This window comes from Schistocerca nitens, chromosome 2, assembly GCF_023898315.1.
Source record: "Schistocerca nitens isolate TAMUIC-IGC-003100 chromosome 2, iqSchNite1.1, whole genome shotgun sequence".
In the NCBI taxonomy this organism is placed as follows: domain Eukaryota; kingdom Metazoa; phylum Arthropoda; class Insecta; order Orthoptera; family Acrididae; genus Schistocerca; species Schistocerca nitens.
This window is the reverse complement of record NC_064615.1, coordinates 381,828,065-381,851,922: the sequence shown is the minus strand read 5'-3', so window position 1 is coordinate 381,851,922 and position 23,858 is coordinate 381,828,065. Positions and strand designations below refer to the sequence as shown.

Sequence of the window (23,858 nt, the reverse complement as noted above, 5' to 3'; positions counted from 1 at the left end):
GCCGTCTGGGCCGGGGGTTTTCCCTGTTTTTAGTGCTTTGATGTGGCCAGCCACCTCCTCCTCAGAGAAGGGGTAGACTGCCCTGTTGTTAGCTATTCTGTCCAGATCTTGATTTCGTAGCTGGGACTGGCCTTCCGTATCGCTGGCCTCATCGTCATCAGGCAGCAGGGATCGGAGAAGGACCTCGGCAGTCTCCTGCCAAGAGTCCGTCATCCCATCCCCGTGCCTGACCGTTGATAGCATCATTGGGGAACGGATCTTTTCCCTTACTAATTTGTAGGGTACTCCCCATGGATCCAAGACCAACTGGTCTAGCACAAATCTTTCCCAACTGCGTATTCTGACCTCTTTCAGTTCTTTTTGAAATTTCTCTTTAGCCTCCCGGTATTGCAGTAACCATCTTTGCTTTTCCCACCAGACGACACTGCGCTGGTAGTGCCTCCTCAGCCTTCTGACAGACCGACGCATTTCCTCAAGTTCAGCTGACCATGGTGACGGGGAGGCCGCCATGGCCCTCCTCCTGGTTGGAACAAAAAAATGGTGCAAATGGCTCTGAGCACTATGGGACTTAACATCTTAGGTCATCAGTCCCCTAGAACTTAGAACTAGTTAAACCTAACTAACCTAAGGACATCACACATATCCATGCCCGAGGCAGGATTCGAACCTGCGACCGTAGCAGTCGCGCGGTTCCGGACTGCGCGCCTAGAACCGCGAGACCACCGCGGCCGACCTGGTTGGAACAGCTGCCTTTACCGCTCTGGTAACTGCGCCCACCAGTTCTTCGGCCCGCTTGTCTACGTCCATGTCCTGTTGTGCGTCACCTTCTGACAATGGAGGAATGTCGCACTCTCTCGCTAGTCTCTAGTAGAGGACTTGTTTCTTAAAAAAAAAAATAAAAAAAATCTTTATTCTTCAATATATATGATACATAACAACCCACCACCTTATGCAATTAGTGGGTCCTAGTTGATACAATTTGGTATTACTACTACAGCTTACTCTATGTTAGTTTTCTTTTGTTCTCACTATGGGCACTACGGTTATGTCTTTCTATGTTATTTTATTCTACTTATGCTAATCTACATCTACCTGCAGCGTTACAGATGTGCCAGCGTTACATAAACCTACGTTAGTGGCCCTGTTCACCGAGCTAATCCCGGTGAACGCGCCCCTGGCACCGGGCTGGCCAGAATTGTTGATCGCTGCAGTACTATACTATTTTGTTATCCTAGCTTATCCTACATCTAACCTAACTTAGCCTAGTGTCGAAATTGGTGAGTGTCTAGATCGGTGGTTGGGCGCACCCTCCCCCTAATCCCAGACGTGGCGGATTCCAGCCGTGAGGCGGCTTGCCAAGTCCACGCCCCGGCGGAACAGGACAGGTGCGCGGAGTCAGATTTGGTGTGATGAGATCTTAGTCGTTGTTCCTAAGATATTCCTTTATTACTTTAAGTGATATCTCATTCGCCAATATATTTAGGATTGAGAAATGGTCCTCATGCCTGAGCAGGTGATACGTGTCGAAATTGGGTAACTGGTGACGTAAATGCGCTGCTACGTCGTCGAAGAGGTGGCACTCATACACCACGTGTTCTGGGGTGCCTGGTGTGGCCCCGCAGTCACACGCTGGTGTAGCCCGTTTCCCGAACCGGCATAAATATGCCGGGTGGGGTCCATGACCTGTGAGGAAGTGCAGCAGTCCTCGTGACGGTGTAAAGTGTTTTAATTGCAGTCCTTCCCTGACGTTGGGCAGCAGTTCGTATGTTCTGCGACCGGTTTCTTCGTTATCCCATTGTTGTTGCCAAAGTTCTTCCCCCTTGCGTTTAATTTCCATTTTATTTCCCACATGAGTCCCCATTAGGTCGACTATTTTCTCCCTATTTCCCTTCTTAACCCAGTACCATGTCACTTGTTCTCTGATTTTTATATCAAGCGGACAAAGCCCCATTAACACTGTTAGTGCTCCGCCCGGTGTTGTTCTATATGCCCCTACTGATCTGAGAAGCATGTTCCGCTGCACTCTTCTCACAGCCATGGCAGGTATAACCCTCGTGAGTCTGTGGGCCCAGACTCCTGACCCATATCCTACAATTGATGTCAGTATACTATTGTGATATAATTTGATTAAATCTGGTGGCAGGTGGAATCGCTTGTGACCAATTGATATTAAGTTGTTTAGTGTTTCTAATGATCTATGTGTGACGGTGTCAATATGTGATGCATAAGTCCACCTCTCATCGACGATTACTCCCAAGTATCGCGCATCGTGGCGTCGAAGAACTGGTGAGCCATCTATTCTTACTGTTGGATTCCTAACTAGTTGCCCTTTCAGGAGTAGGTACGTGGACTTGTTTGGACGGAATTTTAGTTTTAGATTATACATACTTTGGTGTCACCGCCAGACACCACACTTGCTAGGTGGTAGCCTTTAAATCGGCCGCGGTCCGTTAGTATACGTCGGACCCGCGTGTCGCCACTATCAGTGAGTGCAGACTGAGCGCCGCCACACGGCAGGTCTAGAGAGACTTCCCAGCACTCGCCCCAGTTGTACAACCGACTTTGCTAGCGATGGTTCACTGACAAAATACGCTCTCATTTGCCGAGACGATAGTTAGCATAGCCTTCAGCTACGTCATTTGCTACGACCTAGCAAGGCGCCATTACCAGTTACTATTGATACTGTGAGTCGTGTAACGTCAAGAGCGACGTTCACCATTAATGGATTAAAGTTAAGTATTCCACCAACTACGTCCGTTTTTTCTAAATTCTAATTTCCTTGTCCTGTTCCAGACCTCACGCCAGCCTGCGTGAGCTAAAACGCGTGCCTTTCGGCTTCCTCTAGTAAGACGGTGTTGGCTCTCCTGCCAACCACAACACATACTGCTTCATCAAAGTGTCAGTGACAATGAAATTAAATAGCTTCTACTTTTCACAGTTGATCATCCTGTCCGTGATGGTGGCCGTGGCTAGCGCTGGGTACCTTGGTGCCCCCGCCGTCTACGCCCCCGGCGCGCCTCTGGCTGCCCGAGGATACGCCGCCTCCGCCTACGCCGCCCCTGCGTATGCCGCCCCCATTGCTCGTTACGCTGCGCCCGTCGCTAGGGCCTATGCTGCCCCTGTCGCCAGGGCCTACGCCCCAGCTGTCGCTGCCGCCCCCGCCGCTGTCGAGTACGACCCCCATCCGCAGTACAGCTTCGCCTACAATGTCCAGGACGCCCACACTGGTGACTCGAAAGCCCAGCACGAGAGCCGCAGCGGAGACGTCGTCCAGGGCAGCTACAGCCTGGCCGAACCCGACGGTTCCATCCGCGTCGTCGACTACACCGCTGACCCCGTGAACGGCTTCAATGCCGTCGTGCACAAGGAGGCTGGCGCCCACCCCGCCGTCGCCGCCCCCGTGGCCGTCGCCCACGCCCCCGTGGCCGTCGCCGCCCCCGCTAGGGCTTACGCCGCTCCCATCGCCAGGGCTGCCTACGCTGCCCCCATCGCTAGGGCTGCCTACGCGCCCGCTCTGGCCTACGGTGGTGCCTACCATGGTTAAAGACTGATGTGGACCAACCAACCTCTCATCCTCATTTTGTATAAATTTTTGTATCCATTCATGCATGTCAATATATGTCTATACAAATATTTATGTTACAATCTTTTATCTGTACCACTTCTACTTCCCATTTTAATCCCTGTTGCTTCAGATGACTGAACAACTGCTTATCTACAATATCTTTACTAAATAGATACAAGTACGCCATACCGCTGAGATGAAGTAACGAATTCTGATGTACGAAAACTCGTTGATGGCGAGGTATAAGTGTAGCTGGACAATATATTAATGGCTTGATTGCAATTCCTCACTCTGACAACATAGTGAGACGTTGTTTAAGTCTGGAACACTGCTGTGAGGAGTAAGACGCGAGAACCGTTACTGCCCGTAGAATCTCTCAACACTACTATGCTTTCACTTTCTAGACAGTCAAGCACGCAACACGACACTAGATATGCCAATAGTGTCGACCTTGCCATATGCGGCATGTGCTTCAGTCACCAGCATTGCCTCTGCACACTGTGTGTGAAGCTAAAACAAAACGAGGGCTCCACGACACCCCGGATGTCAGTGTGAACGAACGCTCATTCAGAATCTATGATCGTACCTGTTTGTAGGGTGTATCTCATATAGAGAGCATTTTCATTGGTGATACTTATTTGCTCTTACCCACTATTCCCAACGTATTTGATATGATACAACTGCAACGCTCACGTATTACACAATATGTGTAACTAACAAGTTCCATCTAGGTCCGAGACGTAGCCCCTCTCAAACACACAGACCAACTTCTATTGCACGTTGTCTCAATGAATGACTTGTTAGATCTACGTATCTTTTTTTTTTTTTTCAGTATCGCCCACACTTGTGACTCGAAAGCCCAGCCCATCAGTCGTCACGATAGTACGAGTCATATAACTACAATGGAAAAAATAATATACATTGGGGAAACAGATAAAATTTTTGCTAAAGTACATTTAATGAGACTGAATGACTTGCTTTATATAAATGTATGTAATAAATATTGGGTGGTGGATAGCTGGCTTTATAAGGAGAACGAAAGGTTAGAGTTCAAAATCGTCAGCACCGTTACACACGAGGAAGAAATAAAGTTAAAGGTAGCTGAATAATGTCTGACTGGGAATCAAACGCACTTTCTCAGGCACTTTCTTAAAGGTCTCATCATGTTCATGACGGATTTGTATTAGCAGGGTCGTGAGTTTGCTGTGGAACGACGTTCTGAAACTTTCTGACGTTACTGCAGCTGACGGTGATTCAGCTGGTTTAAAGTGGGTTCTATGGATGGGGACTTGTGTAGCATCAAGCTTTCCAATGGCGTGGTATATCGTATATAGGATTCTTGATATTGTGATATCTTTTTATTGCCAGCCAGATAGAGAATTCTGGTGGCTTACAATGAATGTCACTCATATCAACAGAATCGTTTGAATGTTTCCAATCTGAAACCTATTAATCAAGTTTGGAAACCTTTCCATATATTTACTCTGCTAACCATTTAAATTGCAATATCATGAAGATGATAGTATCAAGAAAACAGCGCCGCTTACCACTGCCCGCCGACAGCAGAAGAGGTTCCACAAACGTCTGCCATATGATACCAAATGTCAGCAAACACGTACCAAGTACAGAAAATGTCGACCTTAAGCACTGCTACACAGACAGTTGTTTTGATTTTCGCTACAGGCAAAAGTAGGCAAGTGTTAAATTTGGTGAGAGGTGAAGACCAATTTGCGTTTCCTGAACGACTCTTCCAACACTCTCCAGTCGTTTTCTTAAGAGGGTCTGTCACTACATGCGCAGAATGGGAAGGACATCCATCTTGTTGGTATCACATTGATTGCTTTATGTTCAGTGGAATGTTTTCCAATCTCTGCGGCAGCAAAATATCTTAGATCTCGAGATAGTAGAATGTGTTTAGATTCCCATCAACAGAAGAGGGCCCAATGATGTAGATCTTGAAAAACGTGTACCAAACGTAAATTTTTTTATCCACTTCTTTGAATCAATGTCGATTTTCAACTAACGATCGGTGCACATTGCGGAGATTGAGTTGCTTATGATTTTTAAACGGTGCTGCTTTACTATACAAAATTTCGCGAAGATATGACGTATCACTTTGCACTTTTCGTAGATATCATTCGGAGAACTGTAACCAATGACGGAAGTCGTTGTTCTGAAACTGGTAAGATGTAGAGAAATGTGAAGAGGATGATATACAATGGGATATAGTGTTCGTAGTACACTCGTTTTGTTGATCCCACTCGTACGCCCGAGATACCTCTTAGTGACATTTGCATTCTGTGGTACTGCTGCTATAATGTTAGTTTCATTTCTTTGATTAGTTGCTCTTCTTTGTCCTTGGTGTACTTTATTCTCTGCACTTCCAGTTTCTAGACCTTTTTTTGTAATGTTTGCAAAGACAGATCCAGAGTGCTTTGCACGATCTGGATATTCTTCAGCATACAACAGCACAGCTGCTCCAATACGAGTAGTTTGGCAACGTTCGATATAAAAGATATTCACTTCTTCGACTCTCGTATATATTGTGAACGCCTCAGTGGCTTCACGAGCAAGTTATCTGACTGCTACAACAAGAGGACACGGACTGATGGGCTTAAAACGCACTCGTAAACACAAGAACCATACCTGAGTTTCGTGTTTGATTACATTTGATATAATGGGGCAGACGTTTGTGGAACCTCTTCTCCTGGCAACGGAGCAACGGTATGCGGCGCTGTTATCTTGATACTATTTCGTAAAGTCACGTACGTTTTATGTCGTTGAAGTACTCTTAGAAGCTTTGAAAGTTCTCTTTAAATAATTAAAATAATAGTGGAAATTCTCTGTAAATAAATAAAAAATATATGAAATTTCTTTTTAAATAATAAAAAATAGGGCTGACGTACTGTTTCTGATTGTAAGGACTGAGCAGTAATAATAAAAAAACTGTCGTAATCAAAATTGTACTGACGTAATGTGAAAGCAAAGCTGCACTGTAATAGTGATTAATTGTCGTAATGAAAAGGGAAGTCTTACATACTCGAAAAGTTCAATTTTTAGCAGTATTAATTGCTTGAAAAAATGAACTTTGACATAAAACCTACAGTAAATGGTTTTGCAAAACTGATCACAAAAACTGTCTCTGAATGACGTAAGTTGGCCCTGATTGAATAAATAAAAAAATCGAAATATTTTGTCCTTAACTCTGTTCGGCGCAAATCTGGATAACGCGTCGCAGCACAGACACACTCGAAACGTGCAATGAGTTCTCTGTTAGTTTCAAATCGAGCTAATTTTCCGAACACACTTGGTTCCATGATCGATTAAAAATTGAAAGAGGAAGGTTGGTAAAAAAATGAAATATATTCACAAATGACAACACTAAGGTTTTTTCTTGTTACTGTGAAAAAATGCTCAAGGCTGATTTTAAATTTAATGAACGTCTTAACATCCAAACAATACACTTTCCTATTTCTCAAATCTAGCAACTCTCAGTATGATAAGCAAGTTAGTCCGATCGCGCAGCAATAGTGAAAAAAAAGTAACATCATTATAGTGTTTACCTCTGACATTCCATTAGACTTCCTCCTTCACGTATCAGTTTCCATTACAATCTTGATATAATCATGTCGACTGAATAAATTTATAAATTCATACTTTACATTTGAAACATAATGTTGCCATCGCTTCCTCACTCTTACACAGCTTAACATTGTCTGACCCACTGCGCCCTCGCGCAGTTCAGAGATACTAACCTAGCTTCTGCGATACAGTTTAACAACATCGCTGCTCGTTCACAATCGATTCAGATACCTAAATTATACATGACACCTGTCAGCTTCTTTCAAATGCTGCAGAAAACCGTACATAATTGCATGAAAAAAGAAAGAAAAACAAAGTTGGTGTCGTAATTTGGACACTATAAACGATAAAAAATACATGCAATCGTCAGGAAATTCGCCATGTTGTCCACTATAACCTGGCGAAAATCGCACCTCGATATGTTTATTCATTCTTAATGCATTTCTGATAGGCTGTCAGAGCTGCTTCAACCTGTATGCTTGGATAAGGAAATTATTAGCATTGAAATGCAACTGCATAAGGCAGGGAAGGGTAACGCCGTCTACACTGTGTATATAAGGAAAGGCTGGGCAGCGGGCTTCTCATTCAACACTCACATCTCAACGTTGTTCGTTTGTTAGAAGGTCGTTTATGCCTCCTGTAAGAAGGAGGAACGTTTCCCAGCACGTATTGGAACTCGACAGCGGTAGGATCGTGGCCTGTCGAGATGGCGGTCTATCGTTCGGAGATATTGACGCACGTGTTAGTCAGGATACCTTTAACTGTGGCGCGAATACGGAATCGATGAGTTCAGCTATACTGAACGACAGGCAGAATCTTGTGATACAATTTCACAATCGGTAATCGATTGTGGAAATAAAGTTGATCGCGATACCTAGCAGTAAACTCGTTGAACCTAACCAAAATTTGTATCAAGTAAATTTCATTTATTTCTTATACATTATCAAACCTCCAACAGGCAAACAGGAAATTAAGTGCAAGGACTGGACGGACTGGAGTTCACATCATTCACCATTGTTTATCAAAACATATTTGTTTAAGAAAAACAGTTAAAATCAGATAGACTTACAGGATTACAAACAACACTCTGAACTTTTCAAGGTTAAGTGATTACACATCTTAGTTTAGTAACAATTTAAATAAGGCAATAGTTAAAGACAAAAGCTGTGCCTGAGCACAGTTCTTAGATTCCAGACTCAAAATTTCCACCTTTACGATCCACAACTAAGAAAATGCTTCAACAAATGAACAATACTTAATATTTGGAAACAGATGGTTCTGTAAGGCAACATAGAAGTCTGAGTCACCTCAAAGGCTAAAAACGTAATAGCTATACCAGTAGACAGAGCAACTTACAGCTGCTTTGATACAACTGGGAAAAATAAATTCTTAAAATACACCTCCAAGGGCATCTAGATAATTTAATAAAGTAAACATGTGCACAAGTTTATAGAGCTGCCTTCAGGCAGACAGAGAAAGTCTCCCTAAATCTCACCCTTACGGGCGGTTAAGTAATTAATAAAAGAACGAGTGTTCACAGCTTGATATAGCTGCCTTCAGACCGACATTGAAAATTCTCTTAAGGTCTACCACTTAAATGATTCAGTAAATGAACGTGCATGCACAGCGGCTCAAGAACGCCATTTAAAAAGGTTAAGAACCAATAATTAGAAGTCAGAACAAACGTGCAGCAAAAGGTAAATATATAAATAAATAAAAGGTGAAGGAAGGTCACCGTATGAAAACATTTAAATAACAAATAGTTGAATAAATAAATCTAGTAAACTGTAACTAGCGCTGAGACAGGGAATAAATTTCTTTTGCTCTTCAGCTCACAAATGGCTAGCAAACGAACACATGAGGAACCCTCAGAGCACAGTAACATTTAAGACTTTTGCACGCTTTTGATTTTCACACTCTGTGAACCTTACGTGTGCCAGTTAGTCATCATCAGTGGGCTATATTTTCAAAGTCCGGCCAACATCTCAATATGACAAGTGCAATTCACATACCGTACAGACATGTTGCCATCCTACCAGCGCTGACACTATGTCCAACAAGAGAGCTTGACTCAGAAAGCCCCAAATATCAAAATGTACAAAATTTTAATACAGATTTCAAACAGTAATTTACGTAACTTGAGTTAAGGCGGCGGTGCATTCCATGAAGCCGTTGTACAGACTCGAGGTTAAGAGCCACAATACGATGAGCATGCACTGGGTCCAGCTCCAAGACAATCAGAAGAGTGGCGCAACAGTAGAAAACAGGAGCGAACTAAGTGAGCGTCTAAATTCCACTGTCATTCTCACTTAACACAACTGGGTCGTCACAACACTTGTGCAGATTAATGGACACTTCAGATGATGCTCTTCAAAAACTTGGTCTGTAAATAAACATGGTCGCTCTTAAAACAATCTACAGGATTAACACATTATCGAATCCACTGCTGAGCGTGGGAAATTGTATGGCAACAAGTGTCTCCGGTTGCATGTTTCCCTAACCCCTTCCAAGGCAACGCAACAAGCTATCAAGTCGCGCAACACGACTCAAAGCAGGAAGGTTACCAGATCATAAGGCTCCTCGAATAACGTGACTTCCACCGAGAAGAACCAACAGCAAATTCAAATAGCCGAGATCACATTGGAGCGCCATACTGACAGACTGAATAGACATTTGGCGGTAGAGCCAATCCCCGTGCTCACTGTTAGATAGACAAAACGTTTAAAGGGCTACTAATCCTGTATTATGGCACGTCGAGTTTGGCCGAACGGCACCTACTGCCCTCGGACCGTGCGCTGTTCATCCTCCGATCCGGCTTCAAAACATAGAATGTCCTTGCGATCCGACGCCGCTCCTCGCTACGCAGCGCGGCCCCACCACGCCCCCTGGCGCCACAAATTCCGAGCCGCGAAAAGTGACATACGCCAGGCGCGTGGGGCGGAAGTTCAAAGAAGGGGCCCGCATTGGACATATTTATGACAACAGCGCAATATCGTTGACTGCTTGCTGATTCTGTAGGTGTCTTACAAAGCTCCTGGCATTGTATTTTCGGATTTCTATAATGTTGAAGCCAATCCTGTATTAGTCTGCCACAAGGAACTGTAACAGCTGACAACCCTGGCTTATTCCAAAATTGTATGACGTATTAACAAAGGAAGCTATTGTGCAACTTTACAATCCCATTAAACGGCTTTTTTATAAGCAATATTTGTTTAAGTGTTGCTAGAGACAAGAAGTCACGTTTTACACGTAGAACTGTAAACAAAAAGCCATCCGCTGAATTAATATTATTAAATCTTCCACACCGTCGAAAACATTAAAGACTCACACAGTCTGTTTCGAAATCAGCGCGGGAATCCATTTAAGATTATAAACTTAATACCTTAATTCCTAGTCATTTTAAATTTCGTAAAACATTCATACATGGCAGCCAGGTTTGTGTTACTGATAACGGATTAAAGTACGTACGTATTAAGGTTCATTCAAACAAATTTAATCTGCAGCAGAAAATCTCCTTTAAGTTACTACTAATACACTAGTGTGGTTCAAATGGCTCTGAGCACTATGGGACTCAACTTCTGAGGTCATTAGTCCCCTAGAACTTAGAACTAGTTAAACCTAACTAACCTAAGGACATCACAAACATCCATGCCCGAGGCAGGATTCGAACCTGCGACCGTAGCGGTCTTGCGGTTCCAGACTGCAGCGCCTTTAACCGCACGGCCACTTCGGCCGGCACACTAGTGTGCAAATCGTTCAGGACGAAAGTAATATTCGCATGATATGCCGGTGCCAAGTACCACAGCTCGATGAAACTTGGGCCAGACCTGGAAAGAACTGCAGCAGTATAGTAAGGAACAGAAAGAAACACGCAGTGAGATGAACAGAATGAACACTTTTATTCAAAGACAATAACTGCACTGAAGTCACCGCTATTTATGATGTTCCCCGGAACATTAGAACCGCTCGCTATGGTTCTTAATACGGTGTCCAGTCACCACGATTTCAGTGCATGGTCCTCAACGTGCTCCCATGCTGGCCACAAGGTTTGCCTAGGACTTCTCGTGGCAGGGCATCCCATTCCACCAACAGTGCGGTTGGCAACTCCTGTCATACTGACAGACTGAACAGACATTTGGCTGTAGAGCAACGACTTCAGGATGAGTGGTGATGAGCTGGACGCACGACAACCGTGTTAAGAAAAAAATGGTTCAAATGACTCTGAGCACTATGGGACTTAACATCTGAGGTGATCAGTCCCCTAAACTACTTAAACCTAACGAGCCTAAGGAGATCACACACAGCCCTGCTCGAGGCAGGATTCGAACCCGCGACCGTAGCAGCAGCACGTTTCCAGACTGAAGCGCCTAGAACCGCTCGGCCACAACGACCGGCCCGTGTGTAAGAAGAACAGGCACTGATAATTCCGGTAGGTCTACACCACGAGAACGTTATGGGTTTGTTCGACTTACTCTGACGAACAGAAGGACGACAACAGCTGAAATCCAGGAAAATGTTACTGCCACAGTTCCACCACGAACCGCGGGGAACAGATTGCAGGAAGCTGGGTTGCAATCCCCTTTGCCGGTGACACCATATCACAGATCAGGCCTGTTCAGGAGGTGGATAGGCCAGCACGTGCTCTTACGCTCGCTAGATGCCTGTGCAGTGAGGGCTCGCGGAAACCTAGGATGGTCTGACAGCGCAGGGGAGACGCAAACTGTGCGCCGTCTTGAGAGGAATGACCGTATGTTAAGTTCGCCTTAGCCTCAAACACAAGGTGCACTACTTAAAGTGGACAGTAGCTCTACAGGAATCGGTGAAAGGCAGCATTTTGACCAGGTCAGGAACTCAAAACAATAGGCCATATACACGAAAATCAATTTATAACACGTCACTGTAGGATGTCTAGCTACAGTTATAGCTTACACGTGTGCAGCATGATAGGGAGTCCCCTTAGATTCTTTGCCGTCTAGTAAAATCATCCGACGATCAATTGCAATTACAAAATGATTTAGAGAGAATTTCTGTATGGTTCGAAAAGTGGCAATTGGCACTAAACAAAGAAAAGTGCGAGGTAATCCACATGGGTACTAAAAAAAATCCGATAAATTTTGGGTATACGATAAATCGCACAAACCTAAGGGCTGTCAATTCGACTAAATACCTAGGAATTACAATTGCGACCAACTTAAATTGGAAAGACCACATAGATAATGTTGTGGGGAAAGCGAAACAAAGACTGCGCTTTGTTGGGAGAACACATAGAAGATGCGACAAACCCACTAAAGAGACAGCCTACATTACACTTGTCCGTCCTCTGCTGGAATATTGCTGCGCGGTGTGGGATCGTTACCAGGTAGGATTGACGGAGGACATCGCGAAAGTGCAAAGAGGGGCAGCTCGTTTCGTGTTATCGCTCAGTAGGGGTGAGAGTGTACTGATATGATACGCGAGTTGGGGTGGCAGTCACTGAAGCAAAGGCGGTTTTCTTTGCGGCGAGATCTATTTAAGAAATTTCAATCACCAACTTTCTCTTCCGAATGCGAAAACATTTTGTTGACACCCACCTACGTAGGGGGAAATGATCATCATAATAAAATAAGAGAAATCAGAGCTAGAACGGAAAGATTTAGGTGTTCCTTTTTCCCACGTGCCATTCGAGAGTGGAATAGTAGAGTGCCCGCATCTCGTGGTCGTGCGGTAGCGTTCTCGCTTCCCACGCCCGGGTTCCCGGGTTCGATTCCCGGCGGGGTCAGGGATTTTCTCTGCCTCGTGATGGCTGGGTGTTGTGTGATGTCCTTAGGTTAGTTAGGTTTAAGTAGTTCTAAGTTCTAGGGGACTGATGACCATAGATGTTAAGTCCCATAGTTCTCAGAGCCACTTGAACCATTTGGAATAGTAGAGAAGCAGTATGAAAATGGTTAGATGAACCCTCTGCCAGGCACTTAAGTGTGAATTGCAGAATAGCCATGTAGATTTAGAGGTAGCGTCATAAGTTTCGTAACAATTTGACTTTTATAGACTTGGATAAAAGTTTTTTCAACGTAAATGTTCACTTCACAAGTTTGCAGCTACGATTATTTCAGGGTTTGCACCTAAATATTTTCATTTTACTTACCTGCCCCATATTCTGCACCTCATCAATTAAAAGGTACATAAGATTAATTTCACTGTCAATTCTCATCAATGCATCAGTGTGAGGAAACAAATTTGCCACGAAAACCATTAGTTAGCCACCGTGAAGCGATACATCTCTGTATCGGCCGTAGAATTGCGTTTCTCGTGCCGAGTTGCTTTGTTCCGATTCCTCCTCGCTTCCTCTCCCCTTCCCTCCCGGTCGGTTGTTCACTGCTGAGGCGTGTGCACGAGCAACTCGCACGAGCAGTTCGGTGAACAGGCCTGACACAAACAACAGAGACTTGCGTGGTGCAGAGCCAGCGACGACTCGGTCACTGAGTGGCATTCTGTGGTGTTCAGTAGACGAGTTGGTCAGAGTGGAACGTCACAGGATTCTCGAGCCCGTTACCTCTCCAACATCGAGAATCACGGTGCGGTGATTTTTCAATACAGCACCACGACTAGTTTGGTAACAGTTGAAGGGAGACTGAATGCTCGCCAATATATAGCACGAATGGTAAAGCTTTTCGTTATAGCCTTCATCATACAAAGAACCAAATCGCATTCTCCAGCAGGATAATGCAAGACCGCACTTTACAGTTCGCTCCACAGACGCCTCGAGAATGTACGGATCCTTGTACAGACTGGCTTGCCCCTTAATTTGATACTCATAGAAATTATCTGGGGAGCGATGGGAATAAGCCTACTTTGATACGAGCCTCCAGCCAGCAACGTTCACGGACAGACACGACATATGTTTCAGGCACTCAAAAAACCCTCAAGATTACATTCGGTGGCTGTTTGCTTTCCTGGAGTAATGAATATTGTTGTCCATTCACGCCTGTAGAGGCCAAGTCTCGCACTGATGTTGATGGTGGACATCAGTTACGCTTGAAATGAGAGTTTGTAAGTAGGCTGTATAGGTTTTTTTTATTGGTAACGCCACGTAGCGCTCTGTATGAAAATCACTGGCTGTGCTGTGTGCAGTCTGTGGCTGGTTTGCATTGTTGTTGGCTATTGTAGTGTTGGGCAGTTGGCTGTTAACAGCGCGTAGCGTTGCGCAGTTGGAGGTGAGCTTCCAGCAGTGGTGGATGTGGGGAGAGAGATGGCGGAGTTTTGAGAGCGGATGATCTGGACGTGTGTCCATCAGAGACAGTAAATTTGTAAGATTGGATGTCATGAACTGATATATATTATGACTTTTGAACACTGTTAAGGTAAATACATTGTTTGTTCTTTATCAAAATCTTTCATTTGCTAACTATGCCTACCAGTAGTTAGTACCTTCAGTAGTTAGAATCTTAAGTGAATCATGAAAGGTATAGGTTATTGTTAGTCAGGGCCATTCTTTTGTAGGGATTATTAAAAGTCAGATTGCGTTGCGCTAAAAATATTGTGTCAGTTTAAGCACAGTCATTTATAATTTTTCCAATGGGACGTTTCATAAGTTTTACTCATTTTATACTCGTTATAAGATGAACATCTCCAAAACCTGATAAGTATTCATCTGGTGCTTCAGGATGTAACAATTTCTGCCTGGCATTCAACCATTGGGATGCAGAAAAACCAATGGCGAGTTTACTGAAGCATTAGCTCTCAACCAAATTTGCGAACTCACAACGTAGATCCGTTCAACCAGCTCTCAAAGCTCTCACTTTGGTGGCAACCACATCTTTGGCTATTTCTTCGTTCTACCGGGGCCAGGGTCTGAATTTTTCCAGGAGAGGCTTTGAAAACTTCGTAGTGTCGCAATAGACGTTAGTTTAACACCTCCTAATAGGGTGTCGGACTTCCTTTTGCCCCGTATAAATAACGCTACATTCAGTCGGTTAGTGTTTCGATGTGCCAGCGTAGATTCCCCAGAATTCACGTACCATAGGTAATTATAATGAAAACCTTGCATTGTTGATTATGTTCCTACGACGCAAGTTTACGAAAACCATCAAATGCAGAACTTTGGAGTAAGCGAGTTTTAGTGCGACACGGCGTCTAACGGCTTCCAGGGCTGGCTGAAATTTGTTTTTCAATATTTCACGTAACTTGGCAGAATTTAAAGATCTAAAATGTTGTCGTAATGTACTTATTCAGACGCATAACTTGCATTAGGACTTTCACACAGTAAGTAAAGTACCGCAGTTGGAAACATTGCGCGTCGCAAGGTAACGCAACTCAGGGCGCCGAAATATGCGGACGTTATTCAGGCAGTGTTTCAGAATGAGGGCAGTTGGCGACCTCCAAGAAACTGCAAAAAAAAAAAAAAAAAAAATATGGTTCAAATGGCTCTGAGCACTATGGGACTTAACATCTGAGGTCATCAGTCCCCTAGAACTTAGAACTACTTAAACCTAACTAACCTAAGGACATCACACACATCCATTCCCGAGGCAGGATTCGAACCTGCGACCGTAGCGAAGAAACTGCAGCACACAAGACTACAAACACTTCATTTTTTCGCTACCACCCCCTCCCCCCCTCCTCCCTCGCCCCACACACACGTGAACTAGCACATTTTCGCTGTTCATGCAGTCAACTTAGGCATCACACATATGGTTTTAATTTATTAATTTATTTGTACTGATTCTATTCCCAACACAGTTTTCAGGCAGTATACCCGCACCCCATAGAAAGTATCTGCAAAAATTATATTGTCCTACGACACGCACATCAGTATACGTGACGTCTCAAATATTTAGACGCGCGATAAACTGGCTTTTCTTTAAAAAGGAGCGCAAACTAGCCAGACTGTATTCACCCAGTATTTCACAATGTACACGTGGCGACTTCGAACACATTTTAAGAATAATTTCAAACCGTTCCTAAACTTATTCTCGCTTACATGCTTAACGTCAAATGTTACACACGTTAACTCGTTTGCAAAGTAATCAGACGTCGGATGCTGTTTCGTGCATAGGAGTTGCGAATGCTGTAATCCGCTTCTGAATCAGAATACATGGCATCATGCCGACATACTTCTGGTGATGCAACGCAGCACTTGCGTTCATTTGAGTATCTTTACAATTTTCTGGGATTAAGGTCGAGGTGAACGAGCGATCAGTTCCATACCATATACCTTGGTTAGACTGAGGCGAAGATTTGGTTGGTAGTTGGCGAATTCTTGAGTAGTTATCGTGATGTTCATACTTCATAGAATGAACCTTTTCGTATCCTACGACCGGTGCTATTCACAATATATATAAATGACCTTGTGGATAACATCGGAAGTTCATTGAGGCTTTTTACGGATGATGTAGTATATCGAGAGGTTGTAACAATGGAAAACTGTAATGGAATGCAGGAGGATCAATAACGAATTGACGCATGGTGCAGGGAATGGCAATTGAATCTCAGTGTAGACAAGTGTAATGTGCTGCGAATACATAGAAAGAAAGATCCGTTATCATTTAGCTACAATATAACAGGTCAGCAACTGGAAGCAGTTAATTCCATAAATTATCTGGGAGTAAGCATTAGGAGTGATCTAAAATGGAATGACCCTATAAAATTAATCGTCGGTAAAGCAGATGCCAGACTGAGATTCATTGGAAGAATCCTAAGGAAATGCTGTCCGAAAACAAAGGAAATAGGGTGCAGTGCACTTGTTCGCCCACTGCTTGAATACTGCTCACCGGTGTGGAATCCGTACCAGATAGGGCTGATAGAAGCGATAGAGAAGATCCAACGGAAAGCAGCGCGCTTCGTTACAGGATCATTTAGTAAACGCGAAAGGGTTACGGAGATGTTAAACTCCAGTGGAAGGCTCTGCAAGAGAGACGCTCGGTAGCTCGGTACGGGCTTTTGTTGAAGTTTCGAGAACATACCTTCACCGATGAGTCAAGCAGTATATTGCTTGCTCCCTCCTACGTATAATTCGCGAAGAGACCATGAGGATAAAATCAGAGATATTAGAGCCCACACAGAGGCATACCGACTATCTTTCTTTCCACGAACAATACGAGACTGGAATAGAAGGGAGAACCGATAGAGGTACTCAAGGTACCCTCCGCCACGCACCGTCAGGTGGCTTGTAGAGTATGGTTGTAGACGTATAATGCAGCGTAGCATGGACTCAACAACTCATTGGAAGTTCCCTGCAGAAAATTCAGCCATGCTGCCCATCATTGCGAAAGTGTTGCCGGTGCAGGATTTTGTGCACAAACTGACCTCCTGATTATGTCCGATAAATGTTCGATGGGAATTATGTCGAGCGATTGGAGTGACAAAATCGTTAGCTCGAATTGTCCAGAAAGCTCCTCAAACAATTACGGTATACAGATAATTTTTTTCTTTTTGGACCGTCTGACTGCAATTGAATGAAACAATTTTCGTACCATTCACGTTTCACCTTTAATCTATACAAGTCATCTTTAGTGGCGTGGAATATGTACATATTTTTACTATTTAGTTTACATTTTGGCGATGTACCTATAGGTTTTAAACAGTTCTGGTGGTTGGTTTTTCCCATTATGTAGTAATATTTTGAACTGTACTTACAGGTCGCGTGGACGATTTTCTGCATATTACGCTTCTGTTCCATTTTTCGTGCCGTTCCTCTTCTTATAAGTGCCACTTACGGTTTTTTTCCCACATTTCACAGCGCTAGGAACTGAACATTTGTTTTGATGCCCTTTTTTGGTTTCTGTTGCCGACTGTCGGATGTTATTGCCAACTTTCAAGTGTAACTTTTGAAGTAACTGTGATCTGTTTATGTATGCATTAGTGTGTGTGTGTGTGTGTGTGTGTGTGTGTGTGTGTGTGTTTTGGTGCGATATAAAACATTTTTGTGGGCTTTTGTGTGTATGTTTGTGTTCAGAAGGCGAAGGGGGGCGAGATATACTATTATTATTATTAATATTATTATTGCTTTTGTGAGCGGGTCGATTTTATCTTATCATTTCTTTTATTAAGTGTAGAATGGATTCTGTACTCATGTATGTTTGTTCATTTATCTCATAGTCTATTTGTTTTCAGCGACGACTTTCTGAATGTGGAAGATTTCTTGCATTTGTGTAAGATGTTTGTCATGGTTGCTTATTCTCATTGCCGCCCGGTGTGGCCGTGCGGTTCTAGGCCCTTCAGTCTGAGGCCGCGTGACCGCTACGGTCGCAGGTTCGAATCCTGCCTCGGGCATGGTTGTGTGTGATGTCCTTAGGTTCGTTAGGTTTAAGTAGTTCTAAGTTCTAGGGTACTGATGACCACAGATGTTAAGTCCCATAATGCTCAGAGCCATTTGAACCATTTGAACCTTATTCCCATTATTTTCGTTTCTTGTTACATGTTTGCAGGATGGTGGCTGTGGTGTTTTAAATGTTCTGCAAATGTGGAATGGTTTGTTTCGTACTTCCAACACCTGATATATTCTTTCTACCGCGTTTTGAAATTCCTGCATGTCATGCCTATGTATATTGCAGCACAACTTTGACATGCAAGTTTATATATTCCTGATTGCTGGAATTTATCCCTCTTGGTAGCTGGTTGGCTTAAGTTTGACTGGAGGGTTTTCTCAATCTTATATGCTATTTGGAAACCCTGTCTCTTTAGGAGGTTAGCAGTTTTGTGTGTTAATTTATGTGTGTAAGTCATAGTGTTCCAACTGGTTCTTTTCTGTGTGATGTTGCCATTGTGCCTGTTTGCTGAGTGTGTCTGTAAGTTGCAGCTTGAGAACTCTCTTGTATTCTGGAAGTGTTGTGATTGTTTTGTATTTGTGTTTTTTTTATTGAGCCTGTGTTCTACATGCGTGTCATACCCATTCTTCCAGGCTACTTGTATGATTGTACTCATTTCTTTTTCATAGTTTCTCTTGTTGAGTGGAATTCTGTTTTGGTGGAGGAAAGCGGCTCTATTTTTTGCAGACGATCGGCGTCAATACGTCACATTTTCGAAAATTTATTGGCCTTATAATATAACAGGCCAGTCATGACGGAAAGGGAAACATAGGTAAGAAGCAACTGGTGGGCTAACCGGCTTCTCAGTGATAGGCGGCAGTCTGCAAATCATCGCTTGGCTTCTAACGAGCACGTTTCCTTCTTGGTGTGCGCGGAAATACACTAACAGTTCCTCTGTAGCTGTTTGTTTAGCTGTCGACAAAAGGGCCCTTTGTTAATCCTTATCTATCTTAACGATTTGGGAGACAATCTGAGCAGCCGTCTTCGGTTGTTTGCAGATGACGCTGTCGTTTATCGACTAATAAAGTCATCAGAAGATCAAAACAAACTGCAAAACAATTTAGAAAAGATATTTGAATAGTGCGAAAAGTGGCAGTTGAGCTTAAATAACGAAAAGTGTGAGGTCATCCACATGTGTGCTAAAAGTAACTCGTTAAACTTCGGTTACACGATAAATCATTCTAATCTAAAAGCCATAAATTCAGCTAAATACCTAGGTATTACAATTATGAACAACTTAAATTGGAAGGAACACATAGAAAATGTCTTGGGGAAGGGTTACCAAAGAATGAGTTTTATTGACAGAACACTTAGAAAATGTAACAGGTCTACTAAGGAGACTGCCTACACTACGCTTGTCCGACCTCTTTTGGAATACTGCTGCGCAGTGTGGGATGCTTACCAGGTAGGACTGACCGAGTACATCGAAAAAGTTCAAAGAAAGGCAGCAAGTTTCGTATTATCGCGAACTATGGGAGAGAGTGTCACAGAAATGATACAGGATTTGGGATGAACATCATTAAAAGAAAAGCGTTTTTCGTTGCGACGGAATCTTCTCACGAAATTCCAATCACCAACTTTCTCTTCCGATTGCGAAAATATTTTCTTGACACCGACCTACATAGGGAGGAACGATCACCAAGATAAAATAAGGGAAATCAGACCTCGTACGGAAAGATACAGGTGTTCATTCTTTCCGCGCGCTATACGAGATTGGAATAATAGGAAATTGTGAAGGTGGTTCGATAAACCCTCTGTCAGGCACTTAAATGTGATTTGCAGAGTATTCATGTAGATGTAGAAGTAGATGTAGAACAACCTACAGGGTAAGTAATAAATAAATAGCTTATTTCACAGAGAGCTCACGTACAGTTGGCCAAATTAATATTGTCCATGGAGAATTTAAGTACAGGATTCACTCTTTGAGTAGTCCATTTTTGTTAATGATTTTGTTACAGTTGTGTTGCAAACAGGATGACAATATCAACTGCAAAAGATTATATTAGTAGCGACTTTTTTCTTATGAACAATGAGTTAAGGATATGTCTAAGATGTGTCGGATCTTACGCTTGCCCATCTATGCTGGACCCACGGTCACAGGTGATAAGGGGATGTCTCGTCAGCTAGAGAATGGAGTGAGCTTTTGGTGCCTGCAGACTAGGTGCGTAGGCAATTAGTCTAAGGAGTCAGCTCATGTGAACAAGTATAAGTCGATGCCAGTTGAACGATGGCGCAAATAGGGGTCCAACGATTTATTCAATGATTAGCATTGTGCAATAGACAACAGTATGTTTTTCTTTACGGCGGCCGGAAAGAGTAACCCAATTAATGGCGTACTTCAATGAAAAATGTGAATGATGAATCTTCATGTACTCTAAGTGGACATTAGATCGACGTAGGAGACATTTCCATAAACTGAAGACATAATAAAACCGGTGTTAACCATAAAGTGTGTAATTTATAGATGCCTTTTCAGCAAAATATATTTATAGGAGATTGAGAGGACAAGTTGAGATTTAATTTAACTATCGAATAGCGATCATTGAAGCAAAAGACTGGGACATGTAGCGAAAGACTATTCTAACCTAAATTGATGTCATGTAAATTATGTATTTTTGTACGTAAAATATGTTTATAACAACAGCACAACATTGTCGATTGCTAGCTGATTCCACAGATCCCATACAGTCTTTCTAAAATTGCATTTTAAGATTCCTGTATGAAATCCATATTTCGAATATTGAAACAAGTTTAATTTATCACCCCATATATTGCTACCGTGAACTGGTGATCTGTAACAACTAGAGGTTAATCACCCATTGTTCAAGTGTAGCGTCTATGACTAGAAATCAAAATGTCTTCGGTCTCGCTTTCGAACCTCGTCACTGCTCAAATTTCAATAAATATCATTAGCAATGGTCCCCGAAGGCTTCCGGCAACGGCCTTCTCAAAGAGGGCGGAGGACCTGACAGCGGTTCAAGGCAACTGCTTGCCCTTGGGATAGGAAACTTATAAAATAAACAAATAAATAAAATAAAATATTAGCTATTGTATATTTATGATAGTGATTGGTTGTAATTAATATTTGCTTATCTGGAACGTGGACGTTTAATTATTTCGTATCAGACGCTTGACAATGGCTTTTTCGTAAATGCAATGTTATTCGTAGTTGACCGTGAAATAAGACTCAAATAATCGGACTTCGTATTTAAATCGTTTCCAAAGACTGCTGCGGTAGGTGCGGACTCAAAATCTAAATCTCAATATTAGAATAATTTGCCAACCATGTCAATACGTCGTACAGAGGTGACTGTCTATTAAACATAAAAAGTTTACACAGTTAGTTAAATCAGATATATTCAACGAATATACTTACTTTCATAAATATAAATGCGCATGCGCAGAAGCGTCTATGTGACTCCGGCACTGCCGTTATATCGTAAATTTAGATCACGCGGCACAGTATTGCCGTTCATATTGTTCGTGTGCGCGCGCGTTTCTTAGTCGTTGCATAAAGAAAACATCCCACCAAGATTACATATGAAGAGTACATTCTATGACAGGTAACTTAATTTAATATTACAATATTTGTTATAATACAACTTTAGATTGTTGAATGTTCTTAGTTACATAGTTGTTGTTGTTGTTGTGGTCTTCAGTCCTGAGACTGGTTTGATGCAGCTCTCCATGCTACTCTATCCTGTGCAAGCTTCTTCATCTCCCAGTACCTACTGCTACCTACATCCTTCTGAATCTGCTTAGTGTATTGATCTCTTGGTCTCCCTCAACGATTTTTACCCTCCACGCTGCCCTCCAATGCTAAATTTGTGATCCCTTGATGCCTCAAAACATGGCCTACCAACCGATCCCTTCTTCTAGTCAAATTGTGCCACAAACTTCTCTTCTCCCCAATCCTATTCAATACCTCCTCATTAGTTGCGTGATCTACCCACCTTATCTTCAGCATTTTTCTGTAGCACCACATTTCGAAAGCTTCTATTCTCTTCTTGTCCAAACTATTTACAGTCCATGTTTCACTTCCATACATGGCTACACTCCATACAAATACTTTCAGAAACGACTTCCTGACACTTAAATCTATACTCGATGTTAACAAATTTCTCTTCTTCAGAAACGATTTCCTTGCCATTGCCAGTCTACATTTTATATCCTCTCTACTTCGACCATCATCAGTTATTTTGCTCCCTAAATAGCAAAACTCCTTTACTACTTTAAGTGTCTCATTTCCTAATCTAATCCCCTCAGCATCACCCGATTTAATTTGACTACATTCCTTATCCTCGTTTTGCTTTTGTTGATGTTCATCTTATATCCTCCTTTCAAGACACTGTCCATTCCGTTCAACTGCTCTTCCAAGTCTTTTGCTGTCTCTGACAGAATTACAATGTCATCGGCGAACCTGAAAGTTTTTACTTCTTCTCCATGAATTTTAATACCTACTCCGAATTTTTCTTTTGTTTCCTTTACTGCTTGCTCAATATACGGATTGAATAACATCGGGGAGAGGCTACAACCCTGTCTCACTCCTTTCCCAACCACTGCTTCCCTTTCATGCCCCTCGACTCTTATAACTGCCATTTGGTTTCTGTACAAATTGTAAATAGCCTTTCGCTCCCTGTATTTTACCCCTGCCACCTTCAGAATTTGAAAGAGAGTATTCCAGTTAACGTTGTCAAAAGCTTTTTCTAAGTCTACAAATGCTAGAAACGTAGGTTTGCCTTTTCTTAATCTTTCTTCTAAGATAAGTCGTAAGGTGAGTATTGCCTCACGTGTTCCAACATTTCTACGGAATCCAAACTGATCTTCCCCGAGGTCCGCTTCTACCAGTTTTTCCATTCGTCTGTAAAGAATTCGCGTTAGTATTTTGCAGCTGTGACTTATTAAACTGATAGTTCGGTAATTTTCACATCTGTCAACACCTGCTTTCTTTGGGATTGGAATTATTATATTCTTCTTGAAGTCTGTGGGTATTTCGCCTGTCTCATACATCTTGCTCACTAGATGGTAGAGTTTTGTCATGACAGGCTCTCCCAAGCCCATCAGTAGTTCTAATGGAATGTTGTCTACTCCCGGGGCCTTGTTTCGACTCAGGTCTTTCAGTGCTCTGTCAAACTCTTCACGCAGTATCTTATCTCCCATTTCATCTTCATTTACATCCTCTTCCATTTCCATAATATTGTCCTCAAGTACATCGCCCTTGTATAAACCCTCTATATACTCCTTCCACCTTTCTGCCTTCCCTTCTTTGCTTAGAACTGGGTTGCCATCTGAGCTCTTGATATTCATACAAGTGGTTCTCTTCTCTTCAAAGGTCTCTTTAATTTTCCTGTAGGCAGTATCTATCTTACCCCTAGTGAGACAAGCCTCTACATCCTCTATATCCTCTAGCCATGCCTGCTTAGTCATTT

The 23,858-nt window shown here is 42.8% G+C and overlaps 1 protein-coding gene across 2 annotated transcripts in view; it reads left to right on the top strand.

Moving 5' to 3' along the window:
• Positions 1-23,858, top strand: part of LOC126236228 (cuticle protein 18.6-like) — a 218,521-nt gene that overhangs the window by 83,167 nt on the left and 111,496 nt on the right. Inside the window, exon 2 of one of the 2 annotated variants that reach the window (XM_049945361.1) lies at positions 2,939-3,286. The exons of the other annotated variant lie outside the window; for it this stretch is intronic. Within the exon in view, the coding sequence (XP_049801318.1) occupies positions 2,939-3,286 (348 nt within the window). The remainder of the gene's footprint in view (positions 1-2,938; positions 3,287-23,858) is intronic. 2 annotated transcript variants of the gene reach the window in all.